Source organism: Colletotrichum fructicola (genome assembly GCF_000319635.2).
Source record: "Colletotrichum fructicola Nara gc5 chromosome Unknown KSG_Nara_v1_contig11, whole genome shotgun sequence".
NCBI lineage: Eukaryota > Fungi > Ascomycota > Sordariomycetes > Glomerellales > Glomerellaceae > Colletotrichum > Colletotrichum fructicola.
This window is the reverse complement of record NW_027094061.1, coordinates 1,773,447-1,794,764: the sequence shown is the minus strand read 5'-3', so window position 1 is coordinate 1,794,764 and position 21,318 is coordinate 1,773,447. Positions and strand designations below refer to the sequence as shown.

Genomic DNA, 21,318 nt, shown 5'->3' with positions numbered 1-21,318 from the left:
ATGCCGCAACGTTGTATAAGGGTAAGTAGACATGCCATGAATCTCAATGGCGACTTCTAACTACGCAACGCAGGCTTCTGCACGAAGGTCGTTTACGACAAGCTGCATCGAGGTATCGTGACGGAAGCACTCCGCCGCCAGCGAGTCGTCCCCACAGCTCACGGCATAGCTGAAGTTTCCTCCCGTGTTTACAAGATAGCAGAGACCACTCTGGATCACACGCCGCGACACTATGAAACCTCTCGTGTTGAGCTATTAAGAGGGCATCAGCCCAATCTTGCCAACTTTCGCTCCTCTCAACTCTGTCTTTTGTGCTTCGTCAGGCCGGCGGACATCTTCCTGCCACGTGAATGTGCTGTATGCGAGACATGCTGCCGAATATATGGTCGTCAGTCGATGGGAACGGTAACGGCTTTTGATCAATGCATTAAGTGTGGCATGTTATTTGCTAGTGGCTGCGCTATCCGCCTGAAGCCCATCACGGCCGGCTATAGGGTTCTGGCCTTGGACGGTGTTGGAGTGAAAGGCATCATACAGCTACAGGTCTTAAAAAACATACAGAGGCTTACGAAGCTGCCGATCCGCGTCTTCTTTGACCTGGCCATCGGCACCAGCGTCGGTAGGTCGACCCACGCACCCTTATATCCACCCACCCGCTACTGTCCACTTATTGCGCCCGCGAATCGTCAACGAGCTAACCACGAGTAGGAGGCATTAATGCGCTGTCTATTGGCGTCATGCAATGGCCTCTTGATAAATGCAAAAAGATCTTTGTGGAGGTGGCAAAAAAGATATTCCCAAAGGCGACAACGACGGCTGGCCGATGGTGCCAGAAGATGGCTCAGCTGCTCCGCTTTGTTTTTAAAGATGGCATCTATAGCCCGAGTGGACCGGTGTTGCGGTCCATCGTGGGAGACGCCAGACTACGCGGGCCACGAGCGTCTTTGTACGAAACGAAGCCATATGAACAAATGAGTGTGGCCGTGACGACCATAGAGTCCAAGACTAGCGCGTCCAGGCTTTTAACAACATACATGGGTCCAGTGACCTACGATAACAACGGCAAACTGGCAAGTGATATACTTGTGCGAGAAGCGTAAGTCTGCTGAGGCCTTATGGAGGCATGCTTTGTTGACATGTTTAAACAGGGCTGAAACCACGTCCGCAGCACCCTGGTGAGTCGCAGGCTAGGAAGTGGCATCAGCCTGAGAAAGGCTGACAGTTCATAGCCTATTCCCAGCTAAGCGTATCGGAGGCTGTGTCCTTTACGATGGCATAGACATTCCTCTGCCGCACGTCCAGTCTGAAGTCCGTCGCCTATTTCCCACAAAGGAGTCGCCAGACTACATCCTTTCGCTCGGATGTGGGGCTGCGACTGCTGCACCCAATACAAGGCTCGGATGCCTATCACGTTTCACTCATCATCAATTGAACGGCATGTCTGGGCATCAGCAATATGCAAAGCTTTGTGTGACAGACGGCCACTCGAAGATCGTGCGAGTCGACCCTGTTCTCGCGATGGAGGAAGTCGCATTGGATGATTCAAGCGCCGTTAGGCGGCTTATATCGCAGCTGAAGCGACAGCTTGGCATTGATGCAGAGCTCTGGGCGAAGATGAGACAGACGTCTTTTGCCATGATCTCAGCTCGATTCTATTTTCAGCTCCAGAACACACCAAATGTCGTTGGACGGCATAGAGAGGTCCGCTGCGAGGGCACCGTAGCGTGTATATATGAAGACGACGCGGCAATTATGAAGATACTTACTGCTGAGTATCGCGGCCTTATGGTTCTAGTTGACGGCAAGGAGTACGGCTTGCTTCCTCGAGGACGGGCAGAAGTCACTTTCCGGGTTTCATCGTGGAGCCGGCGCATCGATATCCGTGTCAAGCACAATGAGAAGTCGGCCTCCATTACGGGGTTTCCCGCGTCAATAGAGGAGATATACTCCACGCAACAGCACCAACCTCTACAACAATACGTAGTGCAAGAGCCAGTAAAGGACTGTTTGAGGAAGGCGAAACGTCAACGACCGGCACAAAGCCGGATGACTCTGCGCAAAAGAAGACGCGTCGCCAGCTAGGATAGTGTTACGACTCGTAAGGCATGACCAACGAAGAACGCCCGACTAGGGAGCAGGGTGGTTAAGACGCAACCTTGTATACAGGATCACGGGGATAAAAGGGAACTCTCGGGACGGAAGAACTATGGTATAAGTCACGTGAGGATATACTGAGCGCTCAGTGATCACCGGTGAGCGCTTAGTGAGCGCTCACCAGTACCCTACAAGTGATCAGTGGGACTGTTCACCAACGGAACAAGGGAACGGTTCAGAACTAGACTTATATATAGGATGGGCTCGGCCTCGTTCGAGTTCAGACTTCCATAGCTCTTCAGCAATCAACTTTGTGATTATCTCTATATACTTTCAGCTATCCTAAGTGACGATTACTCTACGACGTTGTTGAGGACTTGACTGATCACTAAGCCCTTTGAGATCTACGATTCACTCAACTACAGACCTACGACTGTTATCATTTTGTCATTGCCTAACTTACTACGACACAAACCCTACTGTCAGTTAGCTGGCCGTAATAGATGGAGTTCGTACAGGCCTGTCCGAAGCCTGCGTCGAGGTAGTTGCTAGAAATCAAGCATGCGTAGAAATAGAAGAAACACGACACCGCCTAGTGTTTTGCTTATGTTTCCTAGAGCCTTAGTATAGCGGATCTTTACATTTAAAAGATGTCGTGGGAGTTTGCCATAGTTAAAGAGAACAAAAGAGTGAAAGGGACAACATTGCAAGACGAAGTGTCACATACCCTGCCATCTCTATGCGTATCAATCTATTGAAATCCAAGCCCAATTCCCCATAATATTTTAATAGTAACGTTATCCAACGCAAAGATAAAAACCCCGCCTGTCTGCCTGCTTGAGATAATTATTTAAGTGAAATAATAAGTAGCGAGTGACTTTAAAATATAGACTATTAGTCGCAAAAGCTGATCATCTATGCTGCTTACATCTCAATATATCAATTACAAAGACTACATTCAGCTAAGATAAATCCTTAAGTTTATTATGAAGCTAGTTTTGGGACGTTTCATATTTAAAAACACTTCATATTAAGCCTCTTAGCTAGTGTGTATAGACGAGATAAAGGAGCAAAAGTGTAAAGATAAATAAAGATGATATCTAATCCGTATCATTTAATAGTACTACAAGCTATGCCCAAAACAACAGCGCTAAAAAAATAAGAAATAGGGCCCCATTAATAGCGAGACCGCATAAACATCTACATTTCCACTGAATTCTATCCTTATCCGTAGCTTGCAATGCCTCCTGCAAGAGTTGCTTCGATGCTATAATGTCGCTCATCATTTCATCAAACAACCTCTCCATATGACAACACATATCTAATAGTAGAAGGGTAGTGTAAGGTTATAGAAACGTCCACTGCGATAGCAAATAGGACGGAGAACAGCTGTTTTATATACGAGTTTGGTGATTATTCACTTGAATCAACTTAAGATGAATAGGAGATTATCGATGTATACGCTGGCGCATGACTCACACTATATAATTATCTTACACATAGCGTCAGTCGGCTTAAAATTGTGACTAGTAGACATACCGCAGAAGTGCGTGCCATAACTGATTAATGATGACTATGTGTATTTTCTTTTTCTTATTTCCAAAATAGATGAAATCTACGGTTAATAGCGCACTGATAATTAGCATCCGGTCGCTGCTGGGTGATTGCATTATGACTAAAATTCAGCGTTATCTAATCTTAGTATATGTCCGGCACGAGCGGGTGCCCTATACCGACTCGAGCGGCCAAGACTGTCCTACTTAAACCACCTAAGTCGCGCTGAAACTTGGTGACCGACAATGCATCTGCCCTTCATTACTGCTATCCTATTCGTTACACTTGCACTGTCTTTATCTGATAAAGAGGACGACGATGCCGACGAGAATGAATGCCGGAGAGGTCCGGCCATGCAAATGGGGAGCGTCGCATATTTCGAAGCCTCTAAACTCGCGGAAGCCTGCCCTGAGGCACATGTGTACTTCTTAGACGCCCAAAACGAGGTTGTCAGCTCCCAGCACGTCAACATCACTAACTCGGCCACCGCGTGTGATACCAACCTGCTGCAGGCGATGTCTCTACCGGCCGGCCTCACCTCAGCCTATGCAAAAGTGACATTCTTATGCGGCGGTGATGACGAGCCCCAGTGCCAGATGATCAGACTGTTGCCGCAGACAGAGACGGACTCAACTGGTCCCTCAACCGGTCCCTCTTCCCTGGCAATGTTCCGTACGTGTATGAATCTGGTCGGTTCAGCAACGAACCCGGCAACGGATCCGGCGACGGATATTTCGACCCACCCGGCGACCCACCCGGCGACCAACGCGGCTTCTTCCGTGCTTCCATCATCGCCAGCCGATTCGGCAAGCGGGGTGGCGGGTGCACTGACCTCCAGCTACCCCCCGCTCGGCGGCACGCCGACAGAGACCTCTCAGCCCTCGGCGGAAACTGCCACAGACCGGTGGCTTTCAACAGTCCCGGGTGGCTCTCTTCACACAGCTGCTCCCACGAACGAAAATGGCCCTCCGCCTGCGTCCGCTACTGAGGTATCCTCTGTCGCTACTTTGGACGGCACTACTACGGGACTTTCTTCCGTGGCTTCGTCTACAACGCCGTTTGAGAGTCCATCTGGAGCTTCATCCGGAGTGCCCTTGGATGAACCCACAAGCGCGCTATCCAGTTTCTCTGCAGGAGCCACAGACGGGACGGGCACCAATACTGGTGTACCATCTGCCGGGCCATCAGATGGTTTGCAGATTCCAACTGGCATGACCACGTTCATCACATCCACTATTCCAGGGATGAGTGACGCGCCCCGCTGTACGTGTCAGGCTTAATTGTTTTCGCTGGAGATAGTGCTGTATTCTATTATAAGCCTAGAGAAAATTGTTTTTAAATATCATTACTATGCTCCAGTATAGCTCCTATCATTTTGTGAAAGAAAGGTAATAACGCATGCGTAAAGACATACTAATACTGAAGATTGTCTGCAAAAGAATTGGCCCGGTTATTATCCTCTCTATTCCGTCTTGTGCAGCTAGACTGCAGTAAGAGTCCGCCCCGGTAATATCCGCCTTTCCTCCAATTCATCTTGAATACAACACAGCCATTGGCCCAAACAGCGGCTTGGCTTCTATTGATTGGCTGCTTCTCCGCACTAAGCGAGATAACCTGCTGCGTTTATCTCAGTTCATACTCCTCCATTTACTTGACCCGCGACGTTGTGGCTGGAGGTGATGCGTTGTTGGGGGATCTATAGCTCCCGTATTTCCACGTTCCTCTCCTCTACCTCGGCTGAATCAGTACTTGGCAAGCTTTGGCGATAGGATGGGCGATCCCACCCTCCTCTACCGTGCCTATGGCATACACAATGAAGACCTTGTCGGTAGGGCTGGGCATTTTTCCGTACGAATTTTCTTTGTGTGAAGTTGCACGGTTTGCCGCTGCTAAGTAGGTTGCGAATAGACGCTTTCTGCGATGCTGTGTATTTCGCGCACGGCAGGCGAGGGTGCAAGCGGCGTTCTTGATCCAGCTTGGGCCTTAGCGGTAGGTTCCAATGGGCCGTAGTAGGGTCCTCGCTCGGTCTTTGCCGCGAACCGCTCGCTTTGGGCGTCTTAGCAAGAAACCTGTCGAGTCCTAAATCGTGTAAAGTCGGCAGAGATACCTTAGGCTTCCCGCTGGTATACTGCGGTTGGTCTCTTCCCAAAGGGACAAGCTGTGGCGATAGGATGGGAGGCAGGTTACGTCTCAAGAATATACAGCAGGCGAGCGACGTTTCTGACTGCATACGATTGCCTGTGGATCCTTCCTCTCGGCCAGTGCCGTCGAGGGTTGTGTGGTGACCTTGGGGAGGGACTCCACGAGCGTGCAGGGCCGCAATATCCCCAGTGCGGCTTTCGCCATCTATGACCGCCAACATAGCAAAACTAATGAAAAGAGGTAAAGGACTCGGCAACTATATTGAGCGAGAGAATAGGAGGTCAGCTTATGGCCTGATGCCGTAAAATAATATATGGATAGATGCTGCTCTTCACTAATTCTTCGCAATGTTACCAACACCATCTTTCCTCCTTCGTTGACGAGGGCCGGCCCCATGAGCCAACGTTGAAAGGCCAATACTGGTTAGTTAGCTAGGTCGGGCCTCGTTCATCACCGAGGCCCACCTTCCCGGTTGGCTCCGCTGCGGTTTGTCCCCTAATAATACAAACCCATACATCATTTCACTCCACGCGCACGTTCGTCAGTCGCCAGGTAACAACGGGGAAGCTTCCGGCAAGACTGTGGAAAGTATCTCTGACGTATATCTTTTATAACTACTAATAGACTAATCCCATGATCAGCAACCCCGTCGCTCACAAACATATACACTGGAGAATGGCCCACATGCACGTCCAAGCGACCGCACCCACCGAAAGCCATTGAGCAATACCCGGCTGCAGCGTTACGTTCGCGCCAAAAACGGATAACACCTTACCGGCCAGCGGCGGAAGAGAGAAACAGATAGCCATGCAAGCGACGGCAACACACCCCACAATGCAGAGAAGAGCAACCGTCAAGATGCGAGGAATACACAGCAGTAATAGACCCTGCGGGAGGGTAATCGACATTACGACGGCCGTACATGTGCCGACTAGGACAAACGACAAAAGCCAGTATGGGGCAATGCCCACCCTGCTGAGCGCGTTGAGATCCGCGCTGTCCATTTCCAACAGCACGTCCTCCGGCAAACCGGGCACAACCAGCCGGGCCGCCTGCCACAGATCCTCCAGCACTGTGATCCGGAACGTCTGCGACATATTCAGCTCTCCGTACGGCACGAACTCGGTCGTGTCGTTTGGGTACCCTAGCTGCCAGACGCCCCGGGTTTGGAGACAGAAGTAGACGGGAACGGCATCGCGCCACCCGTTCAGCCCATCCATAAGCTCCGCGGCGCCCGTGCTGATGGCCTTATCCACCGACGCGACCACAGTGGCCACGTGTGCCCCAGCTTTAGTGGCGATGGATTTCAGGGGATCGGGAATATCGTCGGGAATAGTCAGCCGTCGCCGGCTTGGCTCTCTATTAAAGACATCAAATGCGTCGCTCACGTTCTTCACCAGGTTTGTTGTCGTCACCTGCTGACATGTTAGACAGGCCGAGGCGGCGCCCAAGAGCTTTGGTTGGCAAGGGTCCTCACGTTCAATAAGGATCAATGCTGATCGGTATCCCAGCCAGGCGTAACGTAGAAGAGGAACAGAAGTAGGGAGCACACCCACACAGTGACGTTTAGGCTGTTTAGCCAGCGCATGTTCACGGTCTCTATTGTTGATTTTCGCATCTATATATAGTTACTCCAGGATAAAGTCATCCGCACGGGCGGCGAAATTCGGACTCTGCAACCTCCTCGTGGTGCCGCCTGGGAACCTATCTTTTCTAAAGGTAGAGCCAGTGCAGAGACGTTACGGCGCGCAAGTGCAAGTGGTGGCGGGCGCTGCGCACGAAGTTTTTCTGGTGCGGCGGAAGGGCGGGATCGGACCAGAAGTGAGGGATTTTGGCGTCGCACCAAAATTTTCACACGCGCCACCAACCACCAAAACACCAGCAAAATCGACAGATATCGAGAGACCGAAAACCGAAATGCGAACGCGAAGCTGCCCAATTTCGAGGGAACTAGGTAAAAACCACCCGACACTGCTTCTCGGGGCAGAGACAGGGCACCCTCACGCCTCCCAGATCTGGGAAATACCTCCAGACAGACAGACACTGAGGCGGGTTAGTCATGGGATAGATGGAGGCTACGCCGGCTGGGTAGCCCTCAGGACAGCCTAGGGCAAGACATGGTCGGCCTGCCGAAAACCAGCTGTGAGGCTGGAAGCACGGTCGGAGACGGCGGCGGGTAACGGGAAGCTGGCCCGGGGGGTTGTGCCCTCGGACAACCAGTGGGCCGTAGCAAACACATTCGAGCAGCAGGCTACAGAAAGGAAACAACCCCGACTCGCACTCGGGCTGCTGGAGGAAGGAGGGTGTTGAAGAATTGCCCCTAGGGGGACCGGTCGGATATGGTATCGCCTTAGGGCCCGGCCTCCGGGCCCGGCCCTCACTCGGATCGTACCCGGGGTATCACGGCATAACGGGAGGAACGCTTGGGTCACCGCTCGCGCCGGGATGGCGCCGCGCGCTTTGGAAGCTGGTAGGGTGTCGCTATTGTGGACTGGACGTAGGGGAGGACCTGAGAAGGGGTGTGTTTGGCTCGAGAGGACGGACGCGCATGTCGGTAGGCTTAGAGAGGGATATGCCCTTGCGGCCTGCTTAAGGTGCAAACTTCTATTTGGGTGGCTAAGGACTGGGCGGTGGCGAGCCGGTGGTCTGGACGCCCGCTAAAGGGGCTGGCTACCCCTTTGACTATTAGGACCCCTAGGTACTGAGAGGGCTCCAGTAGACTCTCTCTCCCTGTTTTGGGGAAAAGGTTAGGGATTGCGGACTGTAGGAAATAGAAGATTCGGCCAGTCAGGCCCAGCCCGTCTGCTTCCCCCAAGGAAGCGTACCCCCAAACGACACTCCCCTGGCTGCCAAGGCTTTCACTCAGACCGCTTTTGTACCAGGCAAGCTCTCTGCGAGAACTGCAGCAAGCCGTTAGGTACTCATGAGGCTGGGCCATGCCTAGCCAGGCCCAAGTGTGCTAACTGCTATGGGCCCTTCCCAGCAAGCCACACTAACTGCCCAGCCAGACCGCTACTAGTTAACGGAAAACTTGTCATACCCACCTATAAGGAACTGCGAGGGATCCGGAAGGTTGGAGGCAAGGCCTCAGATGACCTCCTAGCTAGCCAGACCTGCTCCCTGGGCAGCACACAGCAAGCAGAGGCCAGGCCAGGCGCTACATCTAAGCGCCCTCGACCCCTCACACCTACACAAGACTCAATTGTTGTTGCAGATACTGCTAGCATAACTGGAAGCAGCAGCAGTATGGATGAGGATGAGGCTGAAGACTCTGAAGCCCTCCCCCTTACTAACCGCCCTATCCGCCCGCTTCCAAGCAGCAGCAGAAGCCAGAGGGTAACACAGAAACCTGACTACAACGTTATTAATGCCTACACCCACCTCGACCTCGACTCAGAGCAGTAGGCTCAGGCCGGCTTCCCCACGGGTACTACGGGTCGCCCAGTGTAACGTGGGGAAGATAAGCCCAGCTCATACAGCTCTCCTGGAGCTCTGCTGGGCAGACCAGATCGATATAGTACTGATCCAGGAACCCTGGACAGGCTTTAGAGATAAGATGCAAATTAATACACACCCAGGCTATAACTCTTATGTGCCAGTTGACTTCTGGAACAGCAGAGACACAAGGCCTAGGGTCATGACCTACACACGCAAAAGTCTAAGGTTACGCATACAGCAACAAAGACCTACCCAATCAAGGGATATCTTATGGATTAAAGCTGGCGACGTTACTATTATAAACGTCTATAGGCCACCAGGTGAACCCACAAACCACACAACAAATACCCTCCTAAGATATCAACCACCAGAGAGAGCTCTTATTGCTGGGGATCTTAATGCCCGCCACTCTTCTTGGGAACCCAGCTCCCAAAGCCGGAACCGAGGGGACGATATTGCAGAGTGGGCTGAAGGCTATAATCTTGAGTTCATTGGGGAAGCTGGGGCTCCAACCCATACCCATGGGCATGTACTAGACCTCACCTTCTCAAATATTCCCTTTGCAGAGGCCCATGTCAGCCCACACCTACATCCAGGGGCTGATCACCAAGCTATCACAACAACTATGCCTATAAAAACCCAGGAACAGAGGTGCCAGACAAGCCTCCCTACAGTCTCAGACTCATCCCTCCTCCGGCTAGCCGACCTAGTAAGCGCAGGGATCCCAGCCCTGCCTACCTTAGGGGATACACCTACTCCGGCAGAAATAGACTCCCTAGCTACCCAACTAGTCAGCCTCCTTTCTACAGCTATCCAGGCGGTAGGGAAGAGACGGACTAGCCAGGGTAGGGGAGCCCCCTGGTGGACAGAGGAGTGTTCAGAGGCCCACCAAGCAGCTGTTAAGGCAAGGCGTCGACAAATCCAAGAGCCTGGGCTAGTAATACCACCGCCTATCCTAGAGGAGCAGAAGGCCTTTCTGACCACAGTCAGGAAGGCAAAATGTGCCTACTGGGCTGCTAAGATTGAGGGGGCTAGATCTAGCCAGAACCTATACCAGATACTAAGCTGGCGTAAGTCTGGCCTAGCTATCAAGGCCCCACCTCTACTAGTGGATGGACAGGCCATCAACAACAGCTACGATAAAGCCCAAGCCTTGCGGAAGGCCCTACTAGAGAGATTTGACGCTACAGACGACCTACCTGGGAACCCATTTGCTGCTCCTATAGTCCCAAGGCGTCTAATACCCTGGCAACAGATAGTCAGCATTGAGGAAGTACGCCAGGCAACTCTCACAAAGGCTACAACCCCTGGGATTGACGGGATTACTACAAAGTTGCTACAATCCATTTGGGGCCTGATAGGTGTTCCTATACAGCAGCTCTTTCAGACCTGTGTCCAAACAGGCTACTTCCCTAGGACCTTCCGTAAAGCAGAGGTGGTTATGATCCAGAAGCCAGGGAAAACAGACCTCTCAAAGACTGGATCCTGGCGTCCAATAGCCCTCCTATCCTGCTTAGGCAAGGGTTTAGAGCGGCTGATAGCAAAGAGGATGGCATATCTTACTATTCTAGAAGGGATAGCCAGCCCACAGCAGGTTGGGGCATTACCAGGGAGGGCTGCAGTCGATCTGACAACCTGCCTAACCCACGAGATCGAAAGGGCTCTGGATCTAGGGCTTACTGCTACCCTGGCGACAATGGACGTTAAGGGGGCATTTGACTCCGTGCTACGAAACCGGCTTATCCTCAGGCTACGACAGCAGGGCTGGCCTAGTAGTCTGATTAGGCTGATATTTACCTTCGCCTCCAGCCGGACCGCCCGAGTCAGGCTAGAGGAAACTACTACAGAGGACTTCCCTCTGTCCTGTGGGCTCCCTCAGGGCTCTCCGCTATCCCCTATTCTTTTTCTGCTCTATATAGCTGATATCCTGGCGGATAACCAGAAGCTACGGTTTGGCTATGCAGATGATATCGGCCTCCTAGCGACTAGCCCCTCTCTAGAGGAAAATGCTACAGCCCTCAGCCAGGAGGTCACTCAGATCCTCAACTGGGGTACAGATAATAAGGTAGCATTTGACCCTGCTAAGTGCGAGGCGGTCCATTTTAGTAGGAAACATAAGCAGAGGAAGGACCTACTAGATATACAGGCAAAGGACCTGACTATAAAGGCCTCAACTAGACCTATACGATGGCTAGGGGTCTGGTTTGATAAGAAACTCACCTTCCGGCACCACGTCGATATAAAGGTGGCAGCAGCAAAGAAAGTGGCCCAGTTCCTGCGGCACTTATCCAACACCAAAGGGGGGCTCCCTGCCGCTGCTGCTCGCCAAGCTGTCATTGCCTGTGTCCTCCCAATAGCCCTATATGGAGCTGAGACCTGGTATGCAGGGTTAAAGAGACCAGCTAGGAACAGCAGCACTACTACTACTAGCAGTAGCGCTGATAACCAGATAGCTACAGTTAGCACAAGGCAAAAGGGCCTGGTTAAGAGGGTAGAGAAGGTTATAACAGTAGCAGCAAGGGCTATCCTACCTGTCTGGAGGACCACGCCAACCAGCAGCCTCCTCCGAGACTCTGGCCTGCCTACCGCAAAAGTAGCTCTCGAAGCAGTACGCCTACGCTTCGCTACACGCCTACAGAAGGTTGACCAACAGCACCCCCTAGTCCCAAGGCTTTCCCAGCTAGGGCGGCGGCAAACAAGGCTTCAAAGAACAGCAGCCCTCCTACCTAAGTGCCCAAGACCGTTGCTCCTACAGCCACAGCACCTCTCAGGATCACAAGACCCTATAGCTGGCCAGGATAAAGAGAAAGCAGCTAAAGCGTTTCAGGACTGGATTAAGACTGTGCCAGACAACCATACAATTATCTACTCAGACGGCTCTAAAGCCCCTAATGGGGCTACAGGTTTCGGCTTCGTTATCTACCGCAGCAACAAACGGATAGCCCAAGGGTGCGGCCGCCTTAACATTGCAGAAGTGTTTGACGGCGAGGCAGAGGGGGCGAGGGCAGGGCTCCAAAGGGCCCTCCTTACTTCCCAAGGCCAGCCTATACATATCTGCATTGATAACACCAGCGTCATTCAGGGGATCCGAGGCATAGCTCCAGACTCCTCACAAGCGGCCTTCCTGGAGATCCAGGAGATAGCAAGGATACAGAACATACAGACCCATTGGTGCCCAGGGCACCAAGGGATAAAAGGAAACGAAGAGGCTGACAGCCTAGCTAAGGAGGGCACAACACTGCCAGCCCCAAGAGGCCTCCTAGCTACCCTATCAGGGATTAAGCGACTGGCCAAAGAACGCAAACAACACCAGCATAGGAAATGGTGGAAGCAAGAAGCACCCCCCCATTATACCCAGCTGGGGCTTAAGGCCACCCTTGGCTGCCCTCCTGAACTAGCTCTACCAAGAGCTACCCTTCACTATCTCCTGGCAGCACGATCAGGCCACGGAGACTTTGAACAGTATCATCAACGCTTTAATCACACAGAGGCATTGCTCACCTGCTCCTGTGGGGAGGCTAAAGAGGCAGACCACCTGGTCTACTGCCGTAAGACCCTAGTGAGGAGGCAACGGTGGCCTATCCTCTACCCTTATAGCCGAAGGGAGCCTCTAGGACCTATAGGCTCCCTAGAGCGCTACTTTAAGGGTCTACTTATCGACTCTGAAGGCTTCCAGGCCTTCCTTGACGTGACAGACTTCTTCCAGAAGATCTGCCCGCGTTACTAAGAGATAGGACTTAACCTATCCTCTCAAAAACAACAGACTACCTATAGTCACCAGGACAGCAGATTGCTATAACGGAACTAGGGCACCAGTGGGAACTAGGGATGGATAGAACACATATTGGCCCTCGGGCAAGATCTGGAGGACGCTAGGAAGAGACGTGTACTACAGAGTATATAGCTAGAGCCTGCGGCCCTCCACGCCACATACCCTTCGGGAGGTCTGCCGCAAGGGCGGCTGCGCCCTTGCCGCCACGGCGTTAAATATCAAACAACAAACATCTCGGAATATATACTGTCAGAATTTCTATGATTGCTTGGTCGCATTGGGTTCCCTCATCGCCAAAAACCCGCCTTCTCTACAGCTTTGAGGTGTACTATGAGCCGACTTCAAGCAGACAAGCCCGATAACTGATCTAAAGATCTGCGGTCTCAAAGTCAACTGCCTAGCAACGGGCTGCTGGCTTGCTGATGATGCCCTTTCAAATCTCCAATCTAATGCAGGAGAAGAAACGTCGAAAAATGGAGAGACGGCCTTCTAGCTTAGTTGCTTCAATAGAATGGCGCCGCTCATGTGCCATACAGCGGACTGTGGTGTGTGGTCTTCATAAATCAACAGACTGACGTTTGAGGGGCACAGTAGAACCTATAGAACCTAGCAGCCTATGTTGATTTATTCGTAAAAGAAAGTAACCTGTGTCTACTCTCTTACGTTGTCAGCCAATGCTTTCCAGCACACCCAATTGTGTAAATTCATTAGCTATAAAATGTGACGCCTTGACTCTGGCCAAAGGAGTAGCACTCCGGCACAGTAAAGCGGGCCTGGCTAGCAGCAGATGAACGACAGTCGCCTTGCTGATGTGATCTGACATGTCAAGGAAGCGCATCATGTGCCCGGCAGACGCACACCGCGAGGCCAATATCCATTGTGCCAGCTGCCGGATACAGAAGTTCGGACCGATACTCAATTCCTTCAGCGATTGAACGAGCCTCCGCATTGATTCTGTGTACCCGTACTCGATCGTTTTGCCCTTCAGTCTTAGCTTCTTGAGCGACTTTGGGAGCGCCGAGATCAGCATGGACGTCTCCGTGGACGTGAAATTGTTGAAGCTGAGATCTACTTCGTCAAGGCCTCTCACTGAGTTGCGTTTGTTGAAAAGCTTGGCAAGCATAGCTGCATCAATTCTTTTGCATTCTGAAAGGACGAGTCGGATAAGTCGCGCTCCAACGGGAATTGTTTGGAGGTCCTCGACAGTTACAGGCGTAGTAGCTAAATTCAGATGGGTTACATGAACAAGCCTTGAACACAGGTCCTTCAAAGCGAAAGACGAAAGCCCACTACATCGTTGGAGCGACAGATGAGATCGGTTGAGCGTAAAATCTGCGCAGCTCGTGGTGGACGTTTCAGTGCTTGTGAAGCGCGAGCCGTTGATATCTAGCGCTGCTGGTAATGGTTCAATCTCCAAAAGTCCCTGAACACCAACATAGTGTAAGGGGCTGGCCCCTAGGCTTGTTCAACGTAGAGGTGCCGTCGATTGACTATTCTAAGCTGAAGAAGGAGGAAAGGACTTTACAGGGATAGGCGCCTAGCAGCAGTGATGCAGACCGGGGCTAGGCGGTGTGCTACAGCAGAATAGTGGATCCGGCGGAGCCGGATCTCGGTAGCTGCTCCGGCAAAGCCGGAGATCTCGGCCGGGCTCTAGCCCGTTACATTACCTCCCCGCTCCCCTCCGGCGGCGCGTCCGTGGCGCTAGAGCTGGGTCTCCGTCGTGCTTCATCGCAGGGCCGTAACGTTGTTCGTAAGCCTCCATCGCTTCCGTCCCCTGGAGCGTCTCGATAGGCTCCCAGGTTCTCTCTGCGTATCCTTCCCACTTAACCAGCACTTCACGGCGTCTCCCACGCCCTCGACGCTTCCAGGCGGCGGCGTCGATACTCTCTACATTCCAGGTCTCCTCGCCTTCGTCATCTATAATTGGGGGCGGCTGCTCGTCGTCTAGCGTTTGCCCAGGTAAAGGGTCGTTACCTGCACGCTTCAGGGTATCCACGTGGAAGCGTGGGTATATAGCCGTTGGCACGTTAAGCTCTACCACGTATGGTGAGATAACCTTCGTAACGGTATACTTATGGTGCAACCAATCCAGTTTCTTGCATGGCCTAGGAGACCTGTAGTGGCCCATGTGAAGCCAGACTTTGTCGCCTGCTTCTAGTCTCTCCGTAGGCTGGCGCTTCCTGTTAGCCAGCTCCTCATAGCGTTGCTGCGTTGAGGCAAGGGTCGACCGTGCCATATCCATCACGTCCTGGAGCCTTGTTACCAACTTGCGTGCCAGGTCCTCGCGACGGCCCCCATGGTCTTCTGGGTCTGCCTCTTGAACCCGGACAGGCTCTGGGTGGTATCCGTGTTCTAAGAAGAAGCTGCTCATGCCTATAGCGCTGCTATCGCGGCTGCAGAGCGCTAGTTGAGCTGCTGGGAGGTTATTCGCCCAATCCTTCTGCGAGTAGGTAATGTAATTGCGTAGGTAGGCCTGGATCTCTTGGTTCATCCTTTCTGGGCCGCCATCAGTCTGTGGGTGATAGGCAGTACTGAGCCGCTGTTCTATTCCTAAAAGCTTGCAGAATTGCCGCCAGAAGCGGCTCGTCCAGTTGCTTCCTCTGTCGCTCACGATTGAAGTAGGGACGCCGTGGAAGCGGAAGTGGCAGCTCAGGAATCGTTCAGCGCAGGCTTCAGCTTCCATACTTTCCATAGCTTCAAGGGTTACGCCTTTTCCTAGCCGGTCGATAATTACCCAAAGGTATCGCTCACCCTTATCCGTAAGGGGAAGGTCGGTAATGAAATCCATAGCGAGGTCGCTTCGTATACGCTGCGGTATTGGTAGAGGTTTCAGAAGTCCTTTTCGATGCTCTCTCCAGATGTGGCTTCGCCCGCAGCCATCGCAATTGCGGCAGAAGCGTCGTACTAGCTGTGACTGGCCAGGCCAGTAGAAGCGCCTACTGACTAACGCGAGGGTATTATCTCTACCAGGGTGGCCACTAAGTACTGAGTCGTGGCTGCTTTGAACGATACGAGTACGTAGTGTGTTCGCCTCGCTATCTAGGTCTTCGCTACCTGGTACCCAGATCCGGTCTCTGAATAGTAGTCGGTTGCCATTATCGATCTCACACTCAGCAATCTGGACCTTTAGCTTGAGGCTAGGAGGGAAGCTTCTTTCTCGTTGTTTCACAGCATTATATGCCTGCTGGTAGACTTGGTCTTGCCCTTGGGTCTGGTCCCAGAGTTGCTGTAGTTCCTTATCGTCGGTGAACACAAGCACTGATGGGGCTGCCTCTACGCGTCGTGTACGCGTTGAGGTAAGGGCTACTTCGGGAAGAAGCTGGAGAATCCGGCCTTGTTCGCGCTCGTCCTCTAGAGACGTAGGTACGTCTTGTTCGCGTCTAGAGAGTGCGTCTGGCACTACTGCTTCACTTCCTGGCCGGTACTGTATCTCGAAGTTGTACTGAGACAGCTCCTCTGCCCATCGGCTTTGTCGTTCTGTGAGCCTCTGCTTTGTCATGAAGTACTTCAGGTTCTTATGATCAGATAGAACCTTGAACTTATTGACGCTCTGCAGTTCCGCTCTCCATGCTCGTAGGCAGCTAATAATAGCTAGCATCTCCTTATCGTGGATTGGGTAGTTGAACTGGGCGGCATTCAGCCGCTGCGAGTGGTATGCTACTGCGTGACGTCTCCCATGCTCATCTTCTTGTGACAGTACTCCTCCAAGGGCGAAGCCTGAGCAGTCAGCCTCAACGTAGGTTGTACGCTCAGGGTCTAGTTGATGTAGGATAGGCTTGGCTGCAAAGATCCTCTTAAGCTCCTGGAATGCTACTTCCTGCTCTTTACCCCAGTGGAATAGGACGCCCTTCTTTGTAAGAGATATAAGGGGTCCAGCAATCTCTGAGTATGCTGGGATGAAGATCCGATAGTAGTTTGCAAACCCTAGGAAGCTTCTAACTCCCTTAACCGTCTTTGGCGCAGCCCATTCCTTGATTGCCTTCAGCTTCTCAGGATCGCAGGAGATGCCTACTCCTGCGGTGATAATGAACCCTAGGTACTTGACTGTCTTCACAGAGAACGCACACTTATGAGGGTCTAGCCGGAGCCCTGCAAGAGCAAGCTTCCGTAGTACTAGCTTAACCTTTGCTTCGTGGTCTTGCCGTGAGCCGTTTGAGTAGATCAGTACGTCGTCCATATATGCCGTAGCGAAATCGTCTAGGTACTCTCGAAGCACTCCGTTGATATATCGTTGAAATGTAGCGGGGGCTCCTGTAAGCCCAAAGGGTACAACTAGCCATTCGAATAGCCCATATCTTGTCCTGAAGGCCGTCTTATGCTCCTCTCCTTCAGCAATTCGTATCTTATGGAACGCTGCAACCACATCCAGTTTCGTGAACCACTTAGCAGCACTAACAGTGCGTAGTGTCTCTTGGATTAAGGGGAGAGGGTATCGGTCGCGCTTAGTGAGTTCATTAAGGGCGCGGTAGTCAACACAAAAGCGTATCCCTCCCCCTGGTTTACGTACGAACAGTACTGGTGCTGATGCCTCTGAGCTGCTGGCGCGGATAAAGCCTTTATCCAGTAGGTCTCGTAGGGTCTTACGGAGGACGAGGAGTTCTTCTCGTGACATGCTATAGAGCGGCCCCCATGGTAGTACAGTCTCATTACCACTACTATCCTGTTTGATAGGGATCTTATGGTCGACCCCAGGACGATGTGGTGGAAGGTTGGCGGCTTCGTCAGGTTGGAACAGCTTGTGGAACTCAGCTAGTATAGCTGGCGGAAGGAGGGCCTTTAGATCTGCCTTCTCAGTCTTCTTCGTAAGGGCCTTCTGTATATCTGCTAGGCTGATGGCTCGGACTTCGTATCCTGCAGTTCGTTTGGTGTCTCGTTGTGCTCTCCTATAGAGTGCAGTGAAAGGAGCTCCTGGAAGGAGACGCGCGGCTCTGATCTCCCTTACTCGATCTGGTTCTTCTTCGCCTTTTAAGCGTAGGTCTACGCCACCCCTCCTATGCCGTATCCGTTGTGCAGCGGCATCGTATAGAATACGGTTCCTCTCCATCCAAGGCTTCCCTAGGAACAGGTCGTCACCAAGGCTACGTACGGTATATGCAAAGATCTTCTCATCATAACCACACAGCTCTAGGTTGAAGACAACTACACCTGTTGCTTTTGTAGCGCCTGTAGCGTCGCTAAAGCTGCCTAGCAGCCGCTCAGAGCGGTCTACTACCGGTAGGCGGAGCTTACGGGCGAGGTCGTGGTCGATAAGGGAGTATAGATCGCACCCAGTGTCTACTAGGGCGTCTGCTTGAGTGCCCTTGTGTATGCGGGTAGTGATCACTGCTGATTTGCTGCTCATGTGATGCTTGAACTGCTTCCATTCTGTAATGTCACTAGGCTTGGCCTCTAACGCCCGACTTCGCGTTAGAGTTACTCTTTTCCCGAGCTCTCTTCAGCTTCAGAGCTTCCTAGCTCCTCTATAGCATTACTATCGCTGCTCTCCTCTCGCCTCTTAGCTTTCTCAACCTTCTTGACCTTCTTAGGCCCTGAACGTCTTGGCTTAGGGCACCGTGTAGCAATATGGCCGATCTTATTGCAGTTATAGCATTTACGGTTATCTTTCTGGGGCCTTATGTTGTCTTCTGATGAGGAAGAGTCGCTGCGGTAGCGCTGTGACTTTGCGGCTCTTCTGGGCTCCTTAGTCCGGCTGACTCCAGCCATGAGGGTGTCCCCATCGGCATCTCGGTATCGTCGTCGTTCGTGACGTTCCTGGTAGGTCCTACTATCTAGCCCTGACCCTATTATCATAAGGACCCGGGCGTATTCTGGGTAGGTTTTCGGGGGATCGATTACACTAATTAGACGGTCCCGCAGAGTGGAGTTCAGGGCTCCTTTCAGATAGTTGATTCTGACTGCGTCTGCCCAGTGTCCTCCTCCACCTTCTGCTAACTCCTTCTCAAACTTTGGGAGGAATGTAGCAAAGCTTTCGTTTTCCTTCTGTCGGATAGTACGTAGCCTATCCAGTGCCCTGGCTTCTGCATTGGGATCTCCATAGCGAGTCTCAAGGTATTGCATAAACTGATCGGAGGATTCCGCTCCATCTGCTCCGCCTTGAGCGTAGTAGGGTGACGCCATGGTTTGAGCTGTGCCTTCCAGCCTTGCGTAGATGTATGCGAATATATCGGCATCACAGTCGAAAGCTTCCCTATCTCTTCGTATCTTTCCCTTCATCTCTAGGAACCAACGTTGGAAATCTTTACGTATGCCGCTAAACTTTGGTGGGTTTGGTATTTGATGTTTCCTCCGCCCTCTAGCTGCCATCGTTATACCGTCGCTCGTTGCCTGTATAGTTGTATCGGCTGTGGACGGGGTCGTTACGCTGCTCGCAAGCGGCGTAGGGGTTGCTCTATCCGTTGACATAAGCCCATTCAGAGCTGTCAAGAGCTGCGTCATCTGGGCCGTCTGCTGGGCCATCTGGTCCTGAAGAGGACGGACGCTTGCGTTGACCGCTTCGTTGATCCGGCGATCAATCTCAGCATTCATCGCGTCGTTTACGCTACCCTCTGGCGGATCCATCGTGCCGCTCTCGTGAGGTTCCATATAGCGTCTTCTCGTTGCGCTACCCTCTAGCGAATCGTCGTGTCGCTCTCGTGAGGTTCCGTATAGCGTCTTCTCGTTTGCACTACCCTCTAGCGAATCGTCATATCGCTCTCGTGAGGTTTCGTATAGCGTCTTTTGTTGTCGAGCTTAGAATATGTAAGGGGCTGGCCCCTAGGCTTGTTCAACGTAGAGGTGCCGTCGATTGACTATTCTAAGCTGAAGAAGGAGGAAAGGACTTTACAGGGATAGGCGCCTAGCAGCAGTGATGCAGACCGGGGCTAGGCGGTGTGCTACAGCAGAATAGTGGATCCGGCGGAGCCGGATCTCGGTAGCTGCTCCGGCAAAGCCGGAGATCTCGGCCGGGCTCTAGCCCGTTACACATAGCACAAATGAGGCATCTGCGACAGCATCCAAAACACTGTAGCGAACGAGCATTCCGTCGTCTGTTTGGTCAACGCCGTCAGGTCGGCGATGCGAGACCCAAAGTGTCTTCACTAACTGGCCGAGCTCTTTCTTAGCTCTGACAAGACGTACAAAACTGCGGGACGCCGAGTAGCTCTCAAGTAGTACAGTACTGTAGAAGGGGCGCAGGGAGTAGCGGAAAGGTCTTGGAGGTTAGCATCAGAGCTTTGACGTCGCGAACCCACAGCTTATACGCCGTAGCAGCTGGTTTGTCGTACGCAATAGATTCAATGATCAGGCCGGCCGGCGATAAGTCTCGCGGTGGTTCGAGATGAGATCCGTACGCACCTTTCAACTCGCTCGGAAGCTGCTCGATGAAGGAGAGCCCTGAAGCAGGTGATAGTCTGAGCATGTGCACTTGCGTGGGTACGTTAACGGGGACGACCCGAGATCCGCTGACGAAGCAGCCACGGACCAACCAGTCTGGGCTAGTGTGACCCTATAACAGATCGGAATCTACCGAGAACGGCATGCTGACTCTGGCATGCGACATGGGTTTGGTGTAAGTAATGAGTCAACGGTGTGCTGATGACGCATATTTTTTGTCTTTGGTGAATGTACAAGACTGGCTAACTGCTTTCGGGAGTCAGGGAGGGCAGTGAGCGTTGGAGGCGTAAGTCAATGCATATCCAGAGATGTGACTGACACAGACTTGTAGCGCACTTTCCAAACACGACGCCCACGGCAGGTGTAATATGAGTGCAGTCATGTCCGCCGATCCGTCGGCCCTAGAGTGACGTTCGTCTTCTTAAGGCGCGAGAAGGCTAGATGGCACGAAGACAACCAGAACGCCTGAGTAGTTTTCCTTTTGCGAGCCGCTGTAAGGGCGCGCGTGTCCGGAGCGGTCCTATTCAAACCGATGACTATAATGAGAGGCATATTTTTCGTTGCTGCTCGACTGCTTGCTGAACTCGCCCAATGCTCGCGTATAACAGGCAAGGGGTCGTATGCATCTAACCAGCGTCTCCCTCATAATCAGTACGTAAACATAACTTTGCTTGTCAGATGCAGCGACTGTGATACTTGATTCCACGTTACTCTGTGACGCCTGAGGTAACACGGAGCCACTCGTTGGATGAATATTACCGCTCTTAGTTCGTGCTGTTAGCTACGTTATCTGTGATGCCACTGAATTGAGGAGACTCTTGCTGTTATACTGAGGTAAATGCTGAATTGCTGGTTCCTTAACTTGCAATTTTGAATCTCAAGACTTGCCTGTTTCGGTCTGGTATCAGGATGAAGGATATATCCTTCTTGCTTGAAATACTGCTAGA

General features: G+C 52.2%; 4 protein-coding genes across 4 annotated transcripts; 2 read left to right on the top strand and 2 right to left on the bottom strand.

Moving 5' to 3' along the window:
* Nucleotides 1-2,082, top strand: PLA1-5 (Phospholipase A I; the record flags this gene model as incomplete). The annotated part of the gene is made up of 6 exons (XM_032028362.2): nucleotides 1-21; nucleotides 74-87; nucleotides 453-619; nucleotides 709-1,096; nucleotides 1,149-1,175; nucleotides 1,230-2,082. The coding sequence occupies 6 exons, from the start codon at nucleotides 1-3 to the stop codon at nucleotides 2,080-2,082; spliced, it is 1,470 nt and encodes a 489-aa protein (XP_031875353.2).
* Nucleotides 2,083-3,893: 1,811 nt separating this feature from the next.
* CGGC5_v017046 (uncharacterized protein) lies at nucleotides 3,894-4,928 on the top strand (the record flags this gene model as incomplete). Its single annotated transcript, XM_032028363.2, has 1 exon — nucleotides 3,894-4,928. One exon carries the CDS (start codon nucleotides 3,894-3,896, stop codon nucleotides 4,926-4,928), a length of 1,035 nt encoding a protein of 344 aa, XP_031875352.2.
* Nucleotides 4,929-5,344: 416 nt separating this feature from the next.
* CGGC5_v017045 (uncharacterized protein) lies at nucleotides 5,345-7,851 on the bottom strand (the record flags this gene model as incomplete). Its single annotated transcript, XM_066153713.1, has 6 exons — nucleotides 5,345-5,376; nucleotides 5,433-5,613; nucleotides 5,756-5,994; nucleotides 6,713-7,205; nucleotides 7,347-7,389; nucleotides 7,817-7,851. 6 exons carry the CDS (start codon nucleotides 7,849-7,851, stop codon nucleotides 5,345-5,347), a joined length of 1,023 nt encoding a protein of 340 aa, XP_066007096.1.
* A 6,812-nt stretch (nucleotides 7,852-14,663) lies between these two features.
* Nucleotides 14,664-20,396, bottom strand: CGGC5_v017044 (Transposon Tf2-6 polyprotein; the record flags this gene model as incomplete). Its single annotated transcript, XM_032028042.2, has 5 exons — nucleotides 14,664-15,809; nucleotides 16,308-18,375; nucleotides 18,417-19,664; nucleotides 20,117-20,189; nucleotides 20,333-20,396. 5 exons carry the CDS (start codon nucleotides 20,394-20,396, stop codon nucleotides 14,664-14,666), a joined length of 4,599 nt encoding a protein of 1,532 aa, XP_031875650.2.
* Between the last annotated feature and the right edge of the window lie 922 nt (nucleotides 20,397-21,318).